The sequence below is a fragment of the Sarcophilus harrisii genome, chromosome 2 (genome assembly GCF_902635505.1).
Source record: "Sarcophilus harrisii chromosome 2, mSarHar1.11, whole genome shotgun sequence".
NCBI lineage: Eukaryota > Metazoa > Chordata > Mammalia > Dasyuromorphia > Dasyuridae > Sarcophilus > Sarcophilus harrisii.
Genome location: NC_045427.1, coordinates 357,457,091 through 357,480,145, shown reverse-complemented (window position 1 = coordinate 357,480,145; position 23,055 = coordinate 357,457,091). Strand labels below are relative to the sequence as shown.

General features: G+C 32.6%; 1 protein-coding gene across 9 annotated transcripts in view; it reads right to left on the bottom strand.

Annotated features, from left to right (window-relative positions):
- Positions 1–23,055, bottom strand: part of MOK (MOK protein kinase) — a 104,525-nt gene that overhangs the window by 69,406 nt on the left and 12,064 nt on the right. For 6 of the 9 annotated variants that reach the window (XR_004232092.1, XR_004232093.1, XR_004232094.1 and 3 more), the window contains exon 2: positions 6,324–6,438. Coding sequence is in view for 2 of the 9 variants with exons in the window: in XM_031953220.1 (XP_031809080.1) it covers positions 6,324–6,438 (115 nt within the window). In the remaining 7 variants the exon portion in view is untranslated. Of the gene's footprint in view, positions 1–6,323; positions 6,439–23,055 lie in introns of those variants that run through there. The other 3 variants (XM_031953222.1, XM_031953223.1, XM_031953224.1) reach the window with 2 other exon arrangements.

The following is a 23,055-nucleotide window of genomic DNA, read 5'->3' as shown; positions in this document are numbered from 1 at the left end:
GAACTTTCATATTATGGCAATTAGAAGGAGTTTATATAGACAGAGGGCACAGATGTGAGTTGAATATGAAGGGATAATACCTAAAAATTTAAATAAAATCAAGAGGTGAAAGAGAAATGTACTGGAAGGGAAAGGAAGAGGTGAAATGGTGTAAATTATCTGCCATAAATGAAAAAAAAACGTTTTTACAAAAAAGAGGAAGAGAAGGAGGGGAAAGGGAGTGGGTGAACCTTACTTTCATCAGAACTGGCTCAAAGAGGAAATAATATACACAATCAATAGGGGTATAGAAATCTATCTCACCCTGCAAGAAAATAGGAGAGGATACAAGAATGGGGGACAGTGATAGAAGAAAGGGCACACTGGGGGAAGAGACTTGTCAGAAGCAAAACATTTTTGAGAAGGACAGAGTGAAAAGAAAGAGAGAATAAATGGGGAGAAATACAGTTAGCAATGGTAATTATGAAAAGAATTTTGATGACGAAGGCCTCATTTCTCAAATATAAGAAATTGAGTCAAATTTATAAAAAAGAGAGAGAAAGAGAGAGAGAGAGAGCGCGCCAGTCCCCAATTTGTAAATAATCAAAAGATATGATCTATGCCCAAAGGATATCCTTGGATCTAATAATGACACTGATAGGCATGAATATAAAGAGATTTTTTTAAAAAGTAAAACGACCTATATGTATAAAAATATTTATAGCAGCTCTTTTCTCAGGGCAAAGAATTGGACATTCAGGGGATGTCCATCAAATGAGGAATGGCTGAATAAATTGTGGTATAGGATTATGAAGGAATGTCCTTAATTCTTTTTTTAAATAAAATTTTTTTTTCAATCAGCAAAATCTATCTTCTCTCCCTCTATCCTCAAACTGGGAACATAAGAAAAACACAAACTTTGTTACAAACATGGTTAGGCTAGCCATACTAAATATATGAACACTCACAAATATACGTGTGTGTGGTATAAACATATGTATCTGTACATGTAGATATCTGGACCCATTTAGGTATTTTACACCTTGAATCTTTTATCTCTTCATCAGGAGGAAAATAATATGTATCTTCTGGAATTATGATTGGTCATTATACTGAGTTCCTAAGTCTTTGAAAGCTGTTTGTCTTTATAATATGATCATCATTGTAGAAATTATTTTGATTCTGTTACACTTTATTCAGTATCAGTTCATTTAAGTCTTCCTCAGTTTCTCAGAAGTCATTCCCCCTTCATAATTTCCTACAGCACAATAGTATTCCATTACATTTATATTCCAAAACTCATTCAATCATATTCTAATAAATCTGAACCACTCAGATTTTTATTATTTGCTAACTTAAAAGGAGTTATATTTTTGTATTTCCTTAGTTAATGAAACTATAGTTTGTGTCACATAAAATTAATCTCTCCATTAATCCACCTCTCCTCTAGTTTCCCCTTTTCTCATCTCAATCTAGAGAAAAAGGGGATTTGAGAGGCCAAATAGTCAAATCCCACATTTTACACAAAAGGAAAATAAGGCCCAGGGAGTTGTTAAGTGACTTATTTAAGTTTACACATGTAGTAAATATGAGGTGAAATTTGAACCCAGGCCTTAAACTCCAGAGCCAGTTCTTCTTCCATCTACAATGTTCCACTGTTTCATCCCTCAAACTAATAATTAGGCTCATCCTGGGGTTATTTGGCACATGGAACAAGTCCTCAGCTCAATCTTTGGGGCTCCCCTAGGCTCCCAAGCAATGCTGTTGGAAAGTGCATACATTGATGCTTGCTTCTGCTGGCTATGCTGCCTGAGAGATGATAGCAACATAAAATGATAATGTAGTGGATAAAGCACTGTACAAAACGATCTTGATGTAGGAGGCAAAGGCAAATGCCAACAGCTAAGTCCCACCTTTGCATAAAATTCCTCTATATATCTGGAATATCCCTCTTTTCCACCCCCACAATTATCTCTACTTGCTCAAACTACCTGTTCAAATCCTACCAATGCTTTTAAGACCCAAGTGAAGTGCCCTCTCCTCTATAAAACTTTCTCATCCTTTCAGTTTGTAACAATCCTTCTTTCTAATTTCTCCTAATATATTTTTTATCAATAGAAAGGACATTAAATAAGATATATTGCCAACTGTTTTGCCACTATACCCATAGAACTATTCCATCTGAGCTATAGCCAAAACATCCTACACACACTCTCCCCCATTATGAACTCTTGGAGAGCTAAATCTGCTTAGTTCTATTATTCATTTTTCATTCTTTCATTTAAGATTTAGCACCATGACAGTGGGAGTAAAGCAAGCAAATGGGGTTTGGCCAGGCATATAACTACATAGTCAAGATCCAAAGAATCAAGGATAGTGTGCAGCTGAATTGAAAGAAGAAAGGGAGGTCATAGAAGCATGAATAACCGGGGAGAACAGAGAAGGAAGAAGAGAACTGGAGTCATGGTGAGATTCATCAAGTTTAGGAAGGAGGAGGAAAAGAAAGAAATAAAATGATAGAAGGTTATGTTCATCATGGGAGTTGAGTTTAAAAATCACAGAGGTAGTTCAAATATAGGTGATAATAAAGTCTAAGGTATACTTTTTATTATTTGTTTCAAAGGATGGCTAAGTAAGTAAGGGAGAGAGTAGACTGAGAAAAAAAGATAATGTAAAAACAAAAGATATTTGAATTTGAAAATCTGAAAATTAAGTTCAAGTGTAACCAAATCCTATGTTCTCCTTGGTACACATACTTCTCTTATATACATATATCATTTCCAATTTTAGTTAGCTGATGTTTATGTGTTATATCTCTTTCCTTGTTTATAAATTCTGTAAAAATGCAGTCCATTCCAAGTATAGATCCTGTGAATTTCACTGATAGCAAGGTCCATGCTAAAATGGCCCTTCTAAATAAACATTCTATCTTCCCCAACATGTATCTTAATTATAACTTAAACATATAATGAATATGTATATAAATATAATGAATAATGAAGAGTAGTCTCTTTAAGAGAGGGATAATACTATCAGGTTTGAAAATTCAAAAAGAAAGCAACTATTACTTTTAAAAAGTATTTGGTGAATCAAGAATAAACTTCAAAATCCATCTACATCTTGTTGAAAGTAAATTTCCCTTGCCCAATTCAGTAAATATGAATGGAAAGTCCTCAGCTAAATCTCATTTAATTCTCTTTATACATTAAACTTAATGAATGGAAATTCAAATTTTAAATTTAAATTTAAATTAAAAATTATCTGCTTTATAAAAGAATTATTCCCTTTTAAAATGATTCACCATTATGAGTAATGCCTTTAAATAAATGAACTAGCATTTACAAAAATCTGACTCCATTCTTATATAGATTTTTAAGACCATAGACAATGAATTACATATGAAATTAAAATTCAAGGATCATTCTAAGCAAAGAATACTTTCAAGTTAGTAGGATTTCATTCTTAAGCAGTTATTTTTCAAAAGGTTTATTTGAATATACTTTTGCACTCTTCTTCTTCCAGTCACATTGCCTCTTCTAAGGCAAGTGTATATGATGCTAAAAGCCAGAGAACTTCCAATATTACTCATTTATTTTGCCTTTGTTTTCAATTATAACCTTATGAACTCCATTTTTAATATCTACAAAGGGCATTTGGGGACCAAAGTGTCAATGTGACTTAAGAAAATGTCAATGCTACCTAAAACCTTTCTGCATTCTTTACTTAATTTATTATGAATCATTGCACCTTACTATCATCTACATAAGGCAAAATAACTATTTGAAGCAAAGGTCAATGCAGGCAATTTCCAACAGTCTTATTGTTTGGGGCTTCATTTTCAAATTTTAGGACACAGGACAAAAGCCTTGCTATTCTTTGTCGTTATCATTATATGGATTTTATAGTTATAGATTACATAGATTTTAGAGTGTTTTCTTGGTAAAAGAGTATTCTCACCAAATATGATCTTCTATTGACATCTCCCTCTGAAGAAGTGCAAAGAAATTATTACAAAATGCCAAAATAGATACCAAAAGGAGGTCATATTGTTATAGGACTAAAGGTCAATGTGACTAAGCTTGCTATCCCACACAAACCCTCTAAATAAACTTTAACAGAGAGATGAATTCCAAAAGACAAAAATACCAACCCATAATTTCCCAAATACTATAATTCTGTGATCTGTTCTTATCTCCATACATATCCACTAAATGTGGATTTTCATGCTTCCTATACTGGAAATGATCAAGAAAATCATTTAAAACCAACTAACCATATCAACAGCAAAAAAAAGAAAGTATAATAGCAGAAGCAGTATAAAACTGGAGGCTAGGAACTACAGTTCTAATCTTATCTGTGCCCCAGTTTCCATAGGATCTTTCTTTCCAAAGCTAGTTTCCTCATTTGTAAATCAAGTGTGACAATAATGACCCAATTCACCAAAAGTTACTGTGAAAAAGTATCGAGTTTGGAACTGCATAGACCCTTAGAAATTATCTAGTCCATTTACCAGATGAGGAAACTAAAGCCCAAAGAAATTTCCCCAAAATAATCATGAAAGATCATCAGAAAAGAAGGCTTTCCTCATAAGTAAATTTCTTAAATAAATAAGGCTTACCCCTATAAGCATTAAAAATTTTTTTTGAAAAAATGTTAATCATTTCTGGTAAGTTTCATGAGGTTGAAAATTAAAAAGGTCTCTTGTATGCTGAATAGACATCCTGGAGTGTATTTATAAGCATACCCAGACGGGTCACAGAGGTTGGCCAAGTGGTATGAAAGGGCTGCAATCTGAATCATTGAAAGGAATATGGAAATCAGTGAGTTCACTTACCTAATTGTTTATTTTGGAAGAAGTCTTTCTAAACTGTGTGGCAAGCCTGAATTATTATAAAGTACTTTCTTCTTAATGATTCATTATTGTGAATTTTACCAATCACTGAACTATGCTGTGATGCCCTAAAGGTAAATTGAGATATATAAAGCTATTTAGAGCCTATGAAAATGTCTTCAGAATGCTTTTTATAGTTGACTCCTGATGTCTCTATTTGTTGCAGTTTGAATCTCTCTGCTTTTATTTTATATACAATTCTAAATCAATATTAGAGTAAGGGTTTCAGGATGGCCAACTCTGGGCATCTTAAGCAGCAAAATATATAGGGTTTTTTGATAACTGTTTCTCAAGAATAATATATTAGATTTTTTCTTTTTCTTTTTCTTTTTGCTTACATGGAGCTATGTCCTGGGTAGCAGAAGTTTCAAAGAGTTTGAATTCTTGTTGACTAGAAATTACTGTACTTCAGGTCTGTATTTATGATCAGTGAAAGGAAGACTAGAGGAGAGTTACAAAAACAAACAGAGATGAAAACAAGATATATCAAGGGTAACAAAGAGACAAATCATAGAGAAATGCTAAATACTAACATTTATTAATGTTAGGTCGATTTTTGGTTTGGTTGTTTTATTTAGAATATGAATAATCAGTTATTACTTTGCTTTGAAATGTATGTTTACTCATCCAGCATCTTCCTTATAAACTGAGAAATTGCTTTTCCCTTTTTATATTAAAAATTTAAGGTTTAATATCACATTAGCTTTTGAAGTTTTGTTTACCCAGAATACAAAGACATGACTTAGGGTTTAGAAATTAATTTTGGATCTTTAGAGAGACATTTAATTTACATCCCAAATTTACAAGTCTCTTGAAGTGCCTTTAAATGTATCAAAGTTTTTTTTATTTTGGTTAACAAATCAATATTGTCTCATCTCACAAATATTTAAAAATTTCAATGAAACAAGCTTTATTTCTTCTAAAAGCAATTTTCTCCTTAATCAAAACCAGTGTTTTAATCTAACTGAAGTATAATGGTAATACATAATGGAATATAATAATGGAAATTTTATTCTCTGAGTACAGCTTATATCTCTACTATGTATGGACTAAATAATTGTAAGATATGCCCTACATCTGGCCTAAAAACAAGGAGTTCCTCATTGCTGATATGATTCTTCAAATTATGAATGAGCTCACAAGAGGGCTCTTTTCAACTGGAAACACCCCCTGAAGTTTGGCTTTGATTTGCAAATATAAATCTACACAAAATTTTTCAGAAAGACATCTAATATACCAGATATTCTGCAGTTGCAAAGAGTCTATATCTTTATAGTCATTTTACTCTAACTGGATGGCAAATCTAATATATTATTAAAAAACTAGCCTATACTCTACCTTGTTTAAATAATCAGACTATATATTGCCAAATACAATGTTTTTTCCCCAAAAAAGTGTCATTGCATAATATTATCTTGGAGTTGTTATTTTAAATGTTCTGATTTTTTCTTACCTTTCAAAATGTTGTTTCATCTGTTTACATGCGTAATAATTTCCATCTTTTAGGTTCTGCATCTTTATAACTTCAGAAAATGTTCCTTCTCCTATTTTGCCAATTGCTTTATATTCTACAAACAAGAATAAGTTGATAAGTAAACGGTTATTGAAGTATTGATTTTTATTCATATTTGTCAACATAAACATGTAAAATGGTTTTAAATATTCTTGATTTTTAATCTAAATAATTCTTTAATAGGAAAATGCCATTGTTAAAGTTCATGTTTTCCTTACTTTTAAACAAATCCTACCAAAAAATCCTAATTTATAAAAATTCTAATATATAAAATATGTATTCATTCACCCAATAAATGCGTATTAAACATCTGTGTGCAGAAAAGCATTGTGCTAGATCACTCAGTCAAAAAGCATTTGCACTTACTATATTCTAGGCACTGTGCTAAGTGCTAAGAACATAAAGAAAAGCAAAAACAGTCACTGATCTCAAGAATACTATAGATATACTGTTGTATGTAAGGAAAAGCAAGAAGGCCAATGTAGCGGGATCATGAAATAAATGGAGAGGAGTTAACTGTCAAAAGACTGGAAAAAATAGGAAGGACCCAGGCGATAAAGAGTTTTAAATATCAAATGTCCTCTAGGATGCTTGATTCTGAAGAAAAGAGCCAGCTGGAGGAGATTATTGAATAAACAGGTGACATGGTTAGAACTATGCCTTAGGAACATCACTTTGGCAGCCAAGTGAAGAATGGATTAGAGTTGGAAGAGAGGAAACAGGGAGAACAATTAGAAGACTTTCACAATAGTTCAAACAAGAGGTGATGGTAGCCTGAACTAATGGTGGCTCTGTTGGTAAAGTAGGCCAAAAAAGGAAAGGTCATGAAGATATTAACAAGATTGGTTCCTGCCCTCATGAAGCATACTAATAAAGATGAGGGTAGGAGCTAAGATAGGGACTGGACCTATAAATTTCACTGGTATTAGTGAATTCCCCACTCCACCAAGAGAAAGTTCCTTTAACCAATGCAAGGAGACACCTCCTCTGCAATTTATAATCTTCAAAAGTTGCCTTGAGCACTGAGGGGTTAAATTATTTGCCCCGAGTCACAAGTTAATATGGAGATAAAATATCAACAGAGACAGCTATAATACATGATGGGAGCTAAATCTAGCACATGAGGATAATCATGGAGTGAGGATAACCCTGGACTCTTGAGGGTTATGCTGATAAAGCAAAAATTCAGGTACATCATCCCAAATTGAAAAGGCTATGCATGTTGGCCTGAGAATCAAGTGTGTGTCTACTGACCTTCAGTCATTTCAAACAAGACTTTCATGACCCTATTTGGGGTTTTCTTAGCAAAGATACTGGCATGGCTTCCCAATTCCTTCTTTAGTTCATTTAAAGGATGAGAAAACTGAGGTAAATAAGGTTAAAGGACTTGTCTGAGGTCAAAATTCAAATCTTCCTGCCTCCAGCCTAGCACTCTATCCACTGCATCATCTAACTGTCCTGTGTATTTAAGGACCTGCCTAATAGTGATCTGACAATATTATCACTAGAAAGTTAGAGACCAAGTAATTGATTTATTTTGGCTACAGCATCTCATGAAGGCCACCTAATAAGCAAGGTAGATAACCCAGTAAATAGAAAACTGGCCTTGAAGCCAGGAGAATCTACAGCCTCTGACCCATCTTGGCTGCAAGATTCTGGGAAATTGCTCTGGGCAATTCAGACTGTAAAGAATGTGCCAACCTGAAATGGTTGAAGGAGCCTCTTTATCAGGAATTTCCCTGAAATTACATTCCTAGTCTAAATCTTAATAATAATAAATGACACATATTGTGTTTTAAAGATTGTACAGCTCTTTGCATACATTATATAATTTGAGTTTCATTTATAATGATCTTTTGAGACTGTAGCTATAAGCATTATTATTCCTATTTTATAGACTTAAAAAAACTAGGATTCAAAGAAATTAAATAAGTTAAATTTGAAATTTTTACAGCTAGTACATGTCAGAGGAGAAATTTGAGTTCATTGTGTCTTGACTTCAAGTTCAACATTTTATTCCATATTCTATATTGCCCCCTACTAAGTTGTAGAGGGAGTTTGCAATCTGTGTTGATGCAAGGAGAAATACCAGACTGATGAAATCACATTTTTTTGAAGCAGTTTAATCATAAACTTAAGTATGTGGATGTCAGTAGCAACTAATAAGTTAATAAAATAATAATAAAATAGCACTACAGCTAACCTTTTCTAATCTTTGTGGATGTAGAGGGTCATAGTCAGTGAGGAAACTCTAGGCAAGGTAAGACCCTTCAGCCTAGAGGGAACGTGCTAACAATGTCTGATTTGGCTCCCCATCACCTCTTAAGGGCTCTCAGCCTTCCTGAGAAGTCAGGGAGCAGTGACAATCTGTGCTGAGATTGAAACAGAGTGATACCAGGTGGCAGAGTGATACCAGAAGGCAAACTACGTACAAGAGCAAGTTGTTTATGTGGTTTCACATGTGTAGTATTGTTTTTGTTACATTATAAAAAGGGGAAAGCCCTTGAAAGAAATGGACTCCATTTTTCCACCCTCCTCAGGAGTTCTGCCTCATCACTTCTCCACTAGGAAGGTATATTTAATCACTTCGGTGTGGGGGCTCTAGAAAGCAACAATATATTTTGTCACCCCAACTTGGGGGCTCTAGAAGGCAAGACACAACATTTGGTGCCCAACTTGGGGCTCTAGGTAAGGTCCTATACACATCAGCTCAACTGATGCGATTGGCAGAATTCAGTGAAGAAGTCCCATGACCCAGAATAGGGTAAGTATAAAAATAAGCAAGTGGGAAGAATCTGTAAGGGATAGTCTAGTCACTTTCATTTTTTAGCCAAAATGGGGCAGATACTAAGAAAAGAGTCTCCCCCACCTCAAGGGAAGTATGAAGCATGTGTAATTAGGTTAATAGAGAAGCAAGGTTTGTTGGTAACTCAGAGGCAGATCACTGGGCTCTTAAATATATTAGAGTGCACATTTCCTTGGTTTTCTAAGGAAGAAAAATTAGAACCAGATATTTCCCAGATATGTGGGAAATAGTAGGAGAGCAATTAATTGAATATTACAAAGCTAAGGGTCCTGACTCAATTCCTGAAGAAATATTCCTTATGTACAATATAATGCAATTGGCTTTAAAGAAATCCCACAAGTTTTAAAACAAGGAAAGATTTTAATGTGAATGGCTGAGTGTCTAAGACCAGATTTAAACTCAGATCTTCCTGACTACAGAGCTGGTGCTCTATCCACTGCACCAACTTGCTGCCCCATATCTTATAGAAACAACATAGAACAAAGTTGTTTCTTATAGAACAATAATATTCCATAACATTCATATACCATAACTTATTCAGCTATTTTCCAACTATGGGCATCCACTCAGTTTCCAGTTTCTTGCCACTACAAAAAAGGGCTGCCACAAACATTTTTGTACATGTGGGTTCCTTTTCCTCCTTTAAGATCTCTTTGGGATAAAGAGCTTCTTTGGAATATAAACCCAGTAGTAACACTGCTGGGTCAAAGGGTATGCACAGTTTGATAACTTTTGGCTATAGTTCCAAATTGTCTAGCATTATTTTTGACACATAGTACATAACTAACAAATATTCATTATTTCTTAATTCTCATCTATTGTAATTCTAATTTTAATTCTCTTTAATTCTCATCTACTATACTGAAGACACTACAACTATTATCCCTAAATCACAGAAACATCCAAAGAGGTTATGTTCCCATGGTCATACAACTAGTAAATGTTAGAGATGGGATTTATATTCAAGGCAAGTCTTTCACCATATATATTATGTGGGAACTGATCAGGGGAAAACTGGACAGGAAGCCTAGGCAGGTTGACCAAACTCAGTCTCAGGCTATGGCTTCAGGCAAAGTAAAAAAGCACAATGGTGATTACAGTCACAAAGGGGTGAGGGCCCTGCTGCTTGTTGTCACTAGCAGAAGTGCAAGAGTACCTGGTTTTGGTTCTGGGGCAGAGGGAAGAGTTAAACCTTGTAGCTGTCTGAGGTACTACAAAAAGAAAGAACATTTGCAGGGACAGTGGTACTGGGCATCCTGGTCAAGGCTCAAGACAGAGAGAAGTACCTACAGGCTTGAAGGTGTAAGCTGCAGAAGCAGTGACCACATCTGGCTTTGGATTACATAACACTGAAAGAATCATGAGGTCAAAGACCCTCAAATAGATCTCAGAAAAAAAACAGCATGAAAAAATGTGAAGCTTGAGACATCCCTTACACCCTGAGTGCAGAGCCCAACACTACCATAAAGTAAACAGCCTATTAGTAATAAGCTATTTTTAAAAATGAATAAAAAACAGAGAGAGAACCTGATCATATAAAATAGCAGCTATAGTAATAGAGCAGATCAGGATTCAAATTCAGAAGAAAACAAAACAGTCTTCAAATATAAGCTAAAACTTCCAAGAAAAATATAAATATAAGCTAAACAGAGATATAAATATAAACAGAGATATAAATATAAGCTAAACAGAGAGAGAGAAGAAAACAAAACAGTCTTCAAATATAAGCTAAAACTTCCAAGAAAAATATAAAATAGTCAAAAGCCAAAAAAGATTTCTTGGAAGAACTTAAAAAGAATTTCAAAAATCAAATAAGAGAAAGATAGGGAAAATTGAAGAAAAGAAATAGAATAGAAGAAAAGTAAAAAAAAAATTATGAAAGCACCCAGAGGGCGGGCTGTGGGGACTTAGAATGGATCACAATATAGTATTTACATTTATTTTGGTTAATTACTAGCTTTTTGTATCTTTTATCATTTTTTTCCTTTTTGATATGATTTTTCTTGTGCAGTATGATAATTGTGAAAATATGCATAGAAAACTGCACAGGTTTAATATATATTGGATTACTTGCCATCTAGGAGAGGGGGTGAGGGAAGAAAGGAAGAAAAAAGTTTGGAACACAAGAGTTTTTGCAAGGGTGAATGTTGAATGCATGTTGAATGTACCTTTTAAAAAGGCTTTTAAAAAAATTTAAATAGGAATTTTAAAAAATAAGTGATATAAATGGAAAAATGCCAACACTAGAGACAGGACTTAAACTTCTCCAACAATCACATGCTACCTTTGTGATCCTGGATAAGTCAATTAATTTTCTTAGACTTTAGTATGCTTATTTTTAAAATGTGGGGGTTGGATTTAAGGGCCTCTGAGATTTCTTTCTACACTGATCCGTGATCTTGTACAAAATCCTACCAACCTAGAAAGACTTTGATCACATGCTCGAATATGGACTATTTGTTATGGTTATTTTATGAAGAGAAGCCTAACTACAGTCAATGAAATGCAATACCAGATTAGTCACACAGTGATAGTATTTTGTCCATGATTATTCATTGAGGAAATCTACTAAAGTTTTGAGGACATCTTCATAGAAAGAAGGATGAAATACACCAATATAATCATGGATTCTTGAAATTCTAAATGATTCTAAAGTAAAAGTCTAAAATCTTTAAAAAAAAAAAAAAAGAAAGAAAGAAAGAAGGACTAGAAAACATTATGAAATGCAAAATGGATAATTTTGATTATACTAAATTAAAAGGGTTTTGTATAAACAAAACCAATACCGCCCAAGATTAGAAGGCAATCAGAAAATTGGGGGAAATTTTTTTTTACATCCAAGGGTTTTGATAAAGCCCTCATTTCCAAAATATATAGAAAACTGACTTGAATTTATAAGAAAATAAGCCATTCTCCAGTTAATAAATGGTCAAAGGACATGAACAGACAATTTTCAGACAAAAAAATTAAAGTTATTTCTAGTCATATGAAAAAATTCTCTAAATCACTCTTAATTAGAAAAATGCAAATTAAGACAACTTTGAGGTACCACTACACACTTCTCAGATTGGCTAAGATGATAGGAAAAGATAATGATAAATGTTGGAGGGGATGTGGGAAAACTGGGACACATGCATTGTTGGTGGATTTGAAAATTAATTCAACCATTCAGAAGAGCATTTTGAAATTATGCAATGTCTCTACTAAGTCTGTATTCCAAAGAGATCATAAAAAAAGGAAAAGGACCTTGTGGAAATGGAAAAAACATTTGTAGCAGCACTTTTTGTGGTGGCAAGAAACTGGAAACTGAATGGATTATGTGATGATCAACTGTGATGAATCTAACTCTTTAACAATGAGGTGATTCAAAGCAATTCCAATAGAATTGTGATGAAAACTGTCACATACATCCAGAGAGAAAACTACTGTATGATAAGCAATAGATAAATAAAAATTGTTTAGCTAATTCTTATTACTGGATGAAAAATTTTATGTGATATAAACAACATGAACAAAATTATGCTGGAACAATCCCAGATACCAGGCAATTAGAACTGGGCAAGAGGAAGCTAATGATTTCATGTGACACCAAGAAATTATAAAGCAAAATCAAAAGAATGGAAAAAGGAAGATAATATGAAACATCTCACTAAAAAAATGCCTGACCTGGAAGACAATTTAAGAGTTCTCATAGTACCTGAAAGTTAATGATGAAAAAAGGATCTAGACACCACACTTCAAGAAATTACTAAGAAAACTGCCCTGAAGTTCTAGAACTGTAAGGTAAAATAGAAATTGGAAAAAATCCATTGATCACTGCCTGAAATCCCAAAATAAAAACTGACCCAGAAATATAGTGTTTCAATACTTATATACTATTTCTACACACTATATTTCTGTGAAGTTTCAAAGCTCTCTGGGTTCAAGGAGAAAACATTACAAGCAGCTAGAAAACAACAACTTAAATAATGTAGCCCTACAGTCAAAATAATACAAGAATTTGAAGTTTTCACATTAAAAGAACAAAAAGCATAGAATATAATATTCTGAAAGGCAAAGGAACTAGGTCTTCAACCAAGAATAATCTACCCAGCAAAACTAAATGTAATCCTGCAAGGAAAAATGGATATTTAATGAACTAAAGGACTATCCTATATTCTTGAAGAAAAGATCAGAATTGAAAAGAAAATTTAATTTACACTTACATGAACTGATGCTGAGTGAAGTGAGATGAACCAGGAGAACATTGTACACATCAACAAGACTATATGATGATCAACTATGATGGACCCAGTTCTTCTCAGCAATTCAGTGATCCAGGACAATTTTAATAGACCTGGGGTGGAAAATATTATCCCCATCCAGAAAGAAAACTAAGGAGACTGAATTGAAACATAGTATTTATACTTTTTTTGTTTGTTTGCTTGCTTTTACCTTCTCACGTTTTTTTCCCTTTTTGGTCTTATTTTTCTCGCACAACATAACAAATAAGGAAATATGTTTAGGATTGTTCGTGTTTAACCTATATAAGATTGCTTGCTGTTTTGAGAAGGGAGGAAATGGGTGAAGAAGGGAGAAAAAAGTCGGAACACAAAGTTTTGCAAAAGTGAATGTTGAAAACTATCTTTATACATGTATTTGTAAAAATAAAATACTATTGAGGGAAAAAAAGAAAATTTGACTTACAAGGATCAGAGGAAACATAAGAAGGTAAACATGAAAGACTAATTATGAGGGATTTAATAAGGTTAAACTGTTTACTTCTTATATGGGAACATGACATTTGTAACTCTTGAAATTATCATCATTACTAGTAGTTTAGAAGAAAATACACAGATTGAAGACTTGGGAGTGAATTGATTATGATAGGAAAATCCTAAAAAATAAAATTGGATAGAAAGAGCAAATGGCACAATTGAGCAATATTATTTCATACAAAAGAGGCATGAATGGAAAAATTATTACACTGAAGGGAAAGACAAGAAGAAGTGCTGGCAGTTCGGAAACTTTATTCTTATAAGAATTGGGTTAAAGAAGGAATAATATACATTTAGTAAGTATAATTTTTTTTTAATTTACAAAGAAACAGGACAAGAGTATGGGATAAGAGAGGGAATCTTAGAAGGGTGTGCAGATTAAGAACAAGGAGGGCAAGAGAATCAGATAAGGAAAGGATAGATTAGATTTAGAAGATTAGGCAGGCAGTGGTCAGAAGTAAACTAAATTTCTGAGCAGGGAAAGGGTAAAAAGAGAGAGAAAATAATAAACAGTGAGGAAAAATAGGATGGAAATACACAACTAGTAATTATATCATCAAAATATAAATCTGATGAATTCACTAATAAAATAGAAATGAATAGCAGAATAGATCAAAATTAGGTTTACAATAAATACATTTTAAAATGAGAAACATAAGAGTAAAAATAAAGGAAGAGTAGAATTTATTATATTACCTGATAGTTTAAAAAGGTAGCAATCATGATCTCATAGTTAAAACTAAAATATTAAGAGATAAGTAAGGAAATTACATTATGTTCAAAGGTACAATGGTACTATTACTAATGGTAATATCGATACTGACCATGTATGCAACAAATGCTGGAGCATTCATATTTTTAAAGAAAAAAATAAATTATAGATGGAAATAGACAGTAAAATTAATGAAAAATTTCAACATTCTGTCAGATTGGCTAGAATGACAGGGAAAGATAATGCGGATTGTTGGAGGGGATGTGGGAAAACTGGGACACTGATACATTGTTGATGGAATTGTGAATACATCCAGCCATTCTGGACAGCAATTTGGAACTATGTTCAAAAAGTTATCAAACTGTGCATACCTTTGATGCAGCAGTGTTACTACTGGTCTTATATCCCAAAGAGATCTTAAAGGGAAAGGGACCTGTATGTGCAAGACTGTTTGTGGCAGCCCTCTTTGTAGTGGCTAAAAACTGGAAACAGAGTGGATGCCCATCAATTGGAGAATAGCTGAATAAATTGTGGTATATGAATATTATGGAATATTATTGTTCTATAAGAAATGACCAACAGGATGATTTCAGAAAAGCCTGGAGAGACTTCCATGAACTGATGCTGAGTGAAATGAGCAGGACTAAGAGATCATTATATAATTCAACAACAATACTATATAATGATCAATTCTGATGGACATGACCCTCTTCAACAATGTGATAAACCAAATCAGTTCCAATAGAGCAGTAATGAATTGAATCAGCTACACCCAGTAAAAGAGCTCTGGGAAATGACTATAAACCACTACATAGAATTCCCAATTCCTCTATTTTTGTCTGGCTGCATTTTTTTATTTCCTTCACAGGTTAATTGTACACTATTTCAAAGTCCAATTCTTTTTGTACAGCAAAATATGGACATGTATACATATATTGTATTTAACTTATACTTTAACATATTTTACATGTATTGGTCAACCTGCCATCTCAGGGAGGGGGTGGGAGGAAGGAGGGGAAAAATTGGAACAAAAGGTTTTGCAATTATCAATGCTGAAAAATTACCCATGCATATATCTTGTAAATAAAAAACTATAATAATAAAAAAAACCTTTAGGTTATTAAAATTAAATATATATAAAAAATTTCAACATTCCCCTTTCAGAACTAGATAAATCTAATCAAAAAATAAATAAGAAGTTAAAAGACTTCATTAATAGAATCTTAGATAAGCTAGATATGATAAACTTCTGGCAAAAACTAAAGAATAGAGGAATTTACCTTTTATAGCTCATGGCATCTTTACAAAAATTAACCATAAAATTTTTATACTTAAATGCAGAAAAGCATAGATACATTATATGCTTTGTCATATCATAACACAATAAGAATTACATTTAATAAAGAACCATGAAAACACAAATTACAAATTAATTTAATCTTAAAAAATGAGTAGGTTAAAGAAAAAGTAACAGAAATAATAACTTTATTAAGGGGAATGAGGAGACAGTATGTAAAAACTTATAGGATACAGCAAAAGCAACAATGAGAAGAAAATTTATCTCAATACTTATTACATCAATAAAATACAGAAGGTACAGATCAATGAATTGAGTATGCAATTGGAAAAGAAAAAATTAAAAATTCCCTATTAAGCACCTAGGAAATCCTGAGAATTAAAAATGAGATTAACAAAATTGAATATGTAAAAAATAAAATTAGGAGTTGGATTTATGAAAAAAATTAATAAAATGGATAAACCATTGGTTAATATGATTTTTTGAAAGTGAGAAGAAAACCAAATCACTATTATTAAAAATGAAAATGATCAATATACACTAAAGATGAAGAAATTAAAAGCAACTATCAGGAGTTATTTTGCTCAATTTATATGCCAATAAATTTAGCAATTTAAGTGAAATGGAAGACTACTTACAAAAAATATAAACTTCCTAGATTAACAGAGGAAATAGAATATATAAATAAATCAATTTTAGAAAAAGGAAAGGAATAGATCATAGGAGAGCTCCCTAAGGAAAAACCATCAGAACCACGTGGATTTACAAAAATGAATTGCACCAAACATTTTTAAAAAATCAAGTAATTCCAATATTAAATAAATTAAAGAAAGACTACTTTTATAAAACAAACGTGATGTATTATACTGAAACCAAGAAAAGCAAAAATAAAGGAAGAAAATTATAGACCACTAATTCCATTGATGTATAGTGATACAAAAATCCTAAATAAATACTAACTAGGAGAATACAACAATATATATTACTCATGATCAACTGGAATTTATACCAGGAATTCAGGGCTTATTTAACATAATGAAAACTACTAATATAATTGATTATATCAAAAAGAAAAGTAACAAAACTCATATAATTATATTGATAGATGCAGGAAAAGCCTTTGATAAAACACAATAATCATTCCTACTTAAAAACTTTGAAAGCATATGTATAAATGTATTTTTCCTTAAAATGATCAAAAGCATCTCCCTAAAACTATCAGCAAACATTATCTGTAATGGGAATAAGCTAGAAGCATTCCCAACAAGATCAGGAGTGAAACAAAGATGCCTATTATCATTAATACTATTCAATATTGTGCTAGAAATGCTAGCAATAGCAATAAGTGAAGAAAAATAAATTGAAGGAGTGAAAATAGGCAATGAGGTAATAAAACTACCTCTTTTTGCAGATGATATGATGGTATACTTGGAAAAGCCTAGAAATTCAACTAAAAAGCTAATTAAAACAATAATTTTAGCAAAGTAGAACATAAAATAAAACCACATAAATCATCAACATTTCTATGTCATCAGTAAAGCCCTGGAAGAAGAGATCCTTTGTTTGTTTTTTCTTTTTCATGGTTTTTTCTCTTTCCTCTAATTTTTCTTGTACAATATGACAAATGGGAAATATATTTTAAAAGATTGTACATGATAAACTATATCAAAATGCTATCTTTTGGAAGGAGGAAGTAAGAGGGACGGAGAAAAAATCTGAAACACAAAATCTTACAAAAATAAATTTTGAAAGAATAGTAAGAAATATTTTAATTAAAATAACCATTAAAAAAGGATTCCCACAAAAATACCAGGCAAAATTAAGCAAAATACTTCAAGGGAAAAAAAATGGTCATTTAATGAAATAGATTTTTCAAGGTTTCATAAGAAGAAGACCAGAATTGAACAAAAATGTGATCGTCAATATCAAGATCTGAAAAAAAAAAAAAAAGGCCTAAAAAGGGAAAAGGGGGAAAGAAAACATTAAGGGATTCAATAGGACTAAACTGTTTATATTCCAACAAGGGATATTTGTAATTTTTTTTAAAACATGCCTCTACAGAATTCTCAGAAGATGGCAGAAGGAGATCAGAAAACTTTTCGCCCTCCAAATTTCCTCCATAAAATAGACAAAACATTGCTACTAAACAACAGAAATAAATATGGGGTAAAACAGTTCCTCATCCTAAAACAATCTGGGAAGATAAAAAAAACGACCCGACTTCCAAGGACAGAAGTTTGGCCTGAATACATCTCCAGGACAGCTCTGTAGAATCAATAAAACAAGCCTTGAGGGCAGCCGATTGGAGTGGCAGTCTGAGGCTTAGAAACTTTCATCTCTCAGTGTCAGAATTTCACCACAGAATTGAAGATTTCTGAAGACTTTCCACCACACAAAACAACTGTGAGAAGAATCTGAGACTTGAGACATTCTGTATACCTCAGAACTCTAACTTGATTACAATATTAATAGCTGATAGAAACAAACTAATAATAAATAAGTAATAAAAATTAGTAAGCAAAGGAGAAAGAACCAAACCACAGAGAATTACTATGGGGACAGAGAAGATCTATATTCTAGAGGAAGATAATGGATCCTTTAAAAAAAAAAAAAAAAGTCACTTTTTCAATGAGAAATGTCAAATGGTACCCAGCACAAAAAGAGTTCTTGGAAGAACTTAAAAAGGACTTTAAAAATCAAACAAGAGAGACTGAAGAAAATTCCCCCCAATCATATAATAAGTTCTGGAATACACCTTACCTCACTGGATGGTTGTAAGGGAAGTATGTAGTAAACCCTAGAAATGTGAGCTATTATGTTGGATAACTGATAAAACAATTCTGGAGAGAGAAATCACATGTATATAGATGTAGTCACTGTAATGAAATTGATAGTTGTGATCTTCACTATTGAAAAGGGCTGCATTGCATGAATTTTCAGCTAGACTGTGTGAAGTTTAATGCTCAGGTCTTCCAACTTATCATCAGCCCCTTGGTCTTTTGCAAATCATTTGACCTCTTTGGTCCTTTGTATTCCTGCCTGTAAAAGGCCAAATTTGATTTGTAAAGTCCTTTGGAGAGGCAGCATGGTAAGAAATAAAAGAATTCACTGTTTTGGAGTCAAAAAAAGGTCTGGATTCAAACCCTGCCCATACAACTGAGATGTGTGGGCAATTTGCTTATTGTCTTTGGCTCTCCGTTTCCTAATCTAATTTCCTAACCTAATGGGGGGATTAGACTTGATGACTTGTCTCTGTATGGCTGTAATCTAGCTTCTTGGTAATTTAGAGATGAAAAATGCTATAACCCCATGACCTGAAGAACTTACATTTGCTAAAAAGGTATGAAACAAAAATGAAAGTGATTTGAGATAAAAGAAAAAAAATAAGAGCAGTCCAAACAAATCAAGAAAACAATGAAAAAAAGTCAACCAATATGAAATGGAGAATCAAAAACTTAACAAAGAATACAATTCTTTGAAAATTAGAATAGGGCAAGAAATAACAAAATTAAAAGAATGAAAAAACAGAAGAGAAAGTGAAACATCTAAAAACCCAATAGAGAAGAAATAGAGAATAGAGGAGAAATGATGTAAGAATAATTGGGGTACTAAAAAATATGATAAAAGAAAGAAAAAGAATCTTGGTATTATAAGAAATGACCAAGGAAAATCACCCTGAAGTCTAAAACAAGAAGGCAAAGCAGAAATAGAAGAAATGTACTGATCACTACCTGAAAGAGCTCCTAGAAAGAAAACTTACAGAAATATCATGGTCAAGTTTCAAAGCTTCTAAGTTAAGAAAAAAATTACTGGAAGCAATAAGAAAAAAAAAATTTAAATATCACAGAGCAAAATAAAGATTACTCGAGACCAAGCAGCTACTTAAGGACCATAGGTCTGGGAATCCTATATTCTGTAGAACAAAAGAACTAGGGTCATGACCAAGGGTAACTTCCCAAAAAATTTAATATAATCTTGAATGAAAAAGAAAAAAAATTAGATATTTAATGAACTGAAAGGTTTAAAGGCTTTTGTAAAACAAACAAACAAACAAACAAACCCAGAATTTAAGGAAACATCCAGGAGAAATATAAGGGATTCAATAAAGTCACATTGCTTACTTCATACATGTGAAAATATTAGCAGTACTCTTATATTATCATCATTATTTGAGTAATTTGAAATAACGGCTTGGGTTGAGTTGAAATATAATGGGATGAAAACTCATACTGAGTACAGAGATAAAAAGGAATAATTATCTCATTAAATAAGGCATAAAAGGAAAAACTGAAAAAAGAGTAATCAACTCATACAGATAAGGCATAAAAGGAAAAACTGATACAGAAGAAACTAGTACAGGAGTGGGGGAAGGGGAAGAGGGTATATGTGAAGTACTAGAATCTTATTCTAAACCTGAATGGGTTAAAGAGAAAAGTTTATATTTATATACACATATACATTCACAGAGAGAAAAGGAGGGGGAGGAAGGGAGGGAAGGAAAGAGACAGACAGACAGACAGACAGTGTTCAGAAAGAACTAAGACAGCAAGGAGGTCTAAGGAGCAAGGTGGGGGGGGGAACAGGATAAGGGAGTACCTTTTAGAGGAGTAAATAAGCTAAGAATAGAAGGTCAAAGTTAAAGTTAAAATTAAAATAGATTTATGTGATGACTGCGTTAGCACCCTGGATACTTTAGAATCAGCCAGAGTCCTCAGTCTTTATTCTTGGTCTTTAGGGTTAGGACTGAATTGGATGGAAGCAGAATCTTTGCAACCTTCCTTCTTTGTCTCCCGCCCAGAGAGTGACCCTGGCTAGTCTTATTCCACCCCCTAGTCCCTTCTACAATTCTCTATATATACCAATTATCAAGTCAGCACAGGATAGGGGAAAGGGCCATTCCTCAAGCACATGCCCATAGAGTATTGTCCATTGGTAATTAGCCCTAAGTACTTGAATGGACCTCAGTGCAAAGACTCAAGAGTTTTCAGCCCTATACAGATTTAGTTAAAAGTGAAAATAGAGAAACTATACTGTGTCAGCAATATTATTAAAAATCGTTATAGATTACTTAAAATACCTAAACAGTGTAAAATAACAGGATATATACCTGCCAAAACATATAAAAACTACACAAACATACAGATAAAACTTTTTTTACTTTATTTATTTTTAATGTACATTGTTTATGAATTGTGTTGGGAGAGAAAAATCAGATCAAATGTTGGGAAAAGCCATAGGAGAGATAAAAAAAAAAAAAAAAAAAAAAAAACAGAAAGAAGTGAACATAGCATGTGTTTATTTACATTCAGTTTCCTTAGTTCTTTTTCTAGATGCAGATGGCATTTTCTGTCCAAAGTCTATTGGGATTGCTTTGGATCACTGAACAACTAAAAAGAATCAAGTCTTTCATAGCTGATCATTGCACAGTCTTGCTGTTAATTGTGTACAATATATTCCTGGTTCTACTTATTTCACTCAGCATCAGTTCATGTAAATCTTTCCAGGCCTTTCTATAATCAGCTTGTTCATCATTTCTTATAGAACAATAATATTCCAGTATATACACGTACCACAGCTTGTTCAGTCATTCCCTAATGGATGGTCATCTACTCAGTTTCCAAGTCCTTGCCAACATCAAAAAAAAGCTGCTATTAACATTTTTGCTCATGTGTAAGTCCTTTTCTCTCCTTTATGATTTCTTTAGGATATATTCCTAGTAATGGCACTGCTGGATCAAAGGATATGTACAGTTTTGTAGCTCTTTGGAGATAGGTCCAAAATGGTTGGATCCATTCACAGTTCCACCAACAATGTATCAGTGTCCCTGTTTTCCCACATCCCCTCCAACATTCCGCATTATCTTTTCCTGTCATGTTAGCCAATCTGACAGGGGTGTAGTGGTATCTCAGAGTTGTCTTAATTTGCATTTCTCTGACCAATAGTGATTTAGAGCATTTTTTCATATAACTATAGATGGCTTTAATTTTATCATCTGAAAATTGTCTGTTCATATTCTTTGACCATTTATCAATTGGGGAATGACATGTATTCTTATAAATTTAGCACAGTTCTTTATATATTTTAGAAATGAGACCTTTATCAGAAATATTGGCTGTAAAGATTTTTTCCTCAGCTTTGTATTTCCCTTTTAATTTTGTTTCTGTTTGTTGTTTGCAAAACAAAGGGTTTGTGCAAAACCTTTTTAATTTAATGTAATCAAAGTTGTCCATTTTGCTTTTCATAATGTTCTCTAGTTCTTCTTTGCTCATAAATTCCTCACTTCTCCAAAGATCTGATAGGTAACTTGTCCCTTGTTCTCCTAATTTGTTTTTGCTATCATCCTTTATGCCCAAATCATGAGTCTACTTTGACCTTACTTTGGTATGGGGTGTGAGATGTAAGTCTATGCTAAATTTCTGACATATTATTTTCCAGTTTCCCAGCAATTTTTGTGAAATAATGAGTTCTTATTCCAGAAGCTAGAGTTTGAGGGTTTATCAAATACTAGATTGCTATAGGTCTTGCTTATTGTGTCATGTGTCTATTCCAATGATCCATCATTCTATTTCTTAGCCAGTACCAAATGGTTTTGATGACTTCTTTATAATAATAGGTTTGGTACTCCTAAGCCACCATCCTTTGTATTTTTTTTTCATTAATTTCCTTGATATTCTTGACCTTTTGTTCTTCCAGATGAATTTTATTTTTTTTTCTAGTTCTATAAAATAATATTTTGGCAGTTTGATTGGTATGGTACTGAACAAGCCAATTTAGGCAGAACTGTCATGTTTATCATGTTTATTATATTAGTTCGACCTAGCCATGAACAATATATATTTTTCCATAAAACATTTTTATATAAACTGAAATAATATTTGCTGTTCATATATAAGTAAAGCCAACATAATTTTTAAAATAACAACTTTGCCTAACTTATTTAATCAATGTCACATCTCAATTAAATTACTAAAAAATAATTTACTGAAATATAAAAAAATAATAACAATTCATTTGTTAGAGTAAAAAGTCAGGAACTTCAAAGAAATTATGAAAAAAAAAAGTTTAAAAAGTAAATTCAGTAGTGTTAGGCCTTAAACTAT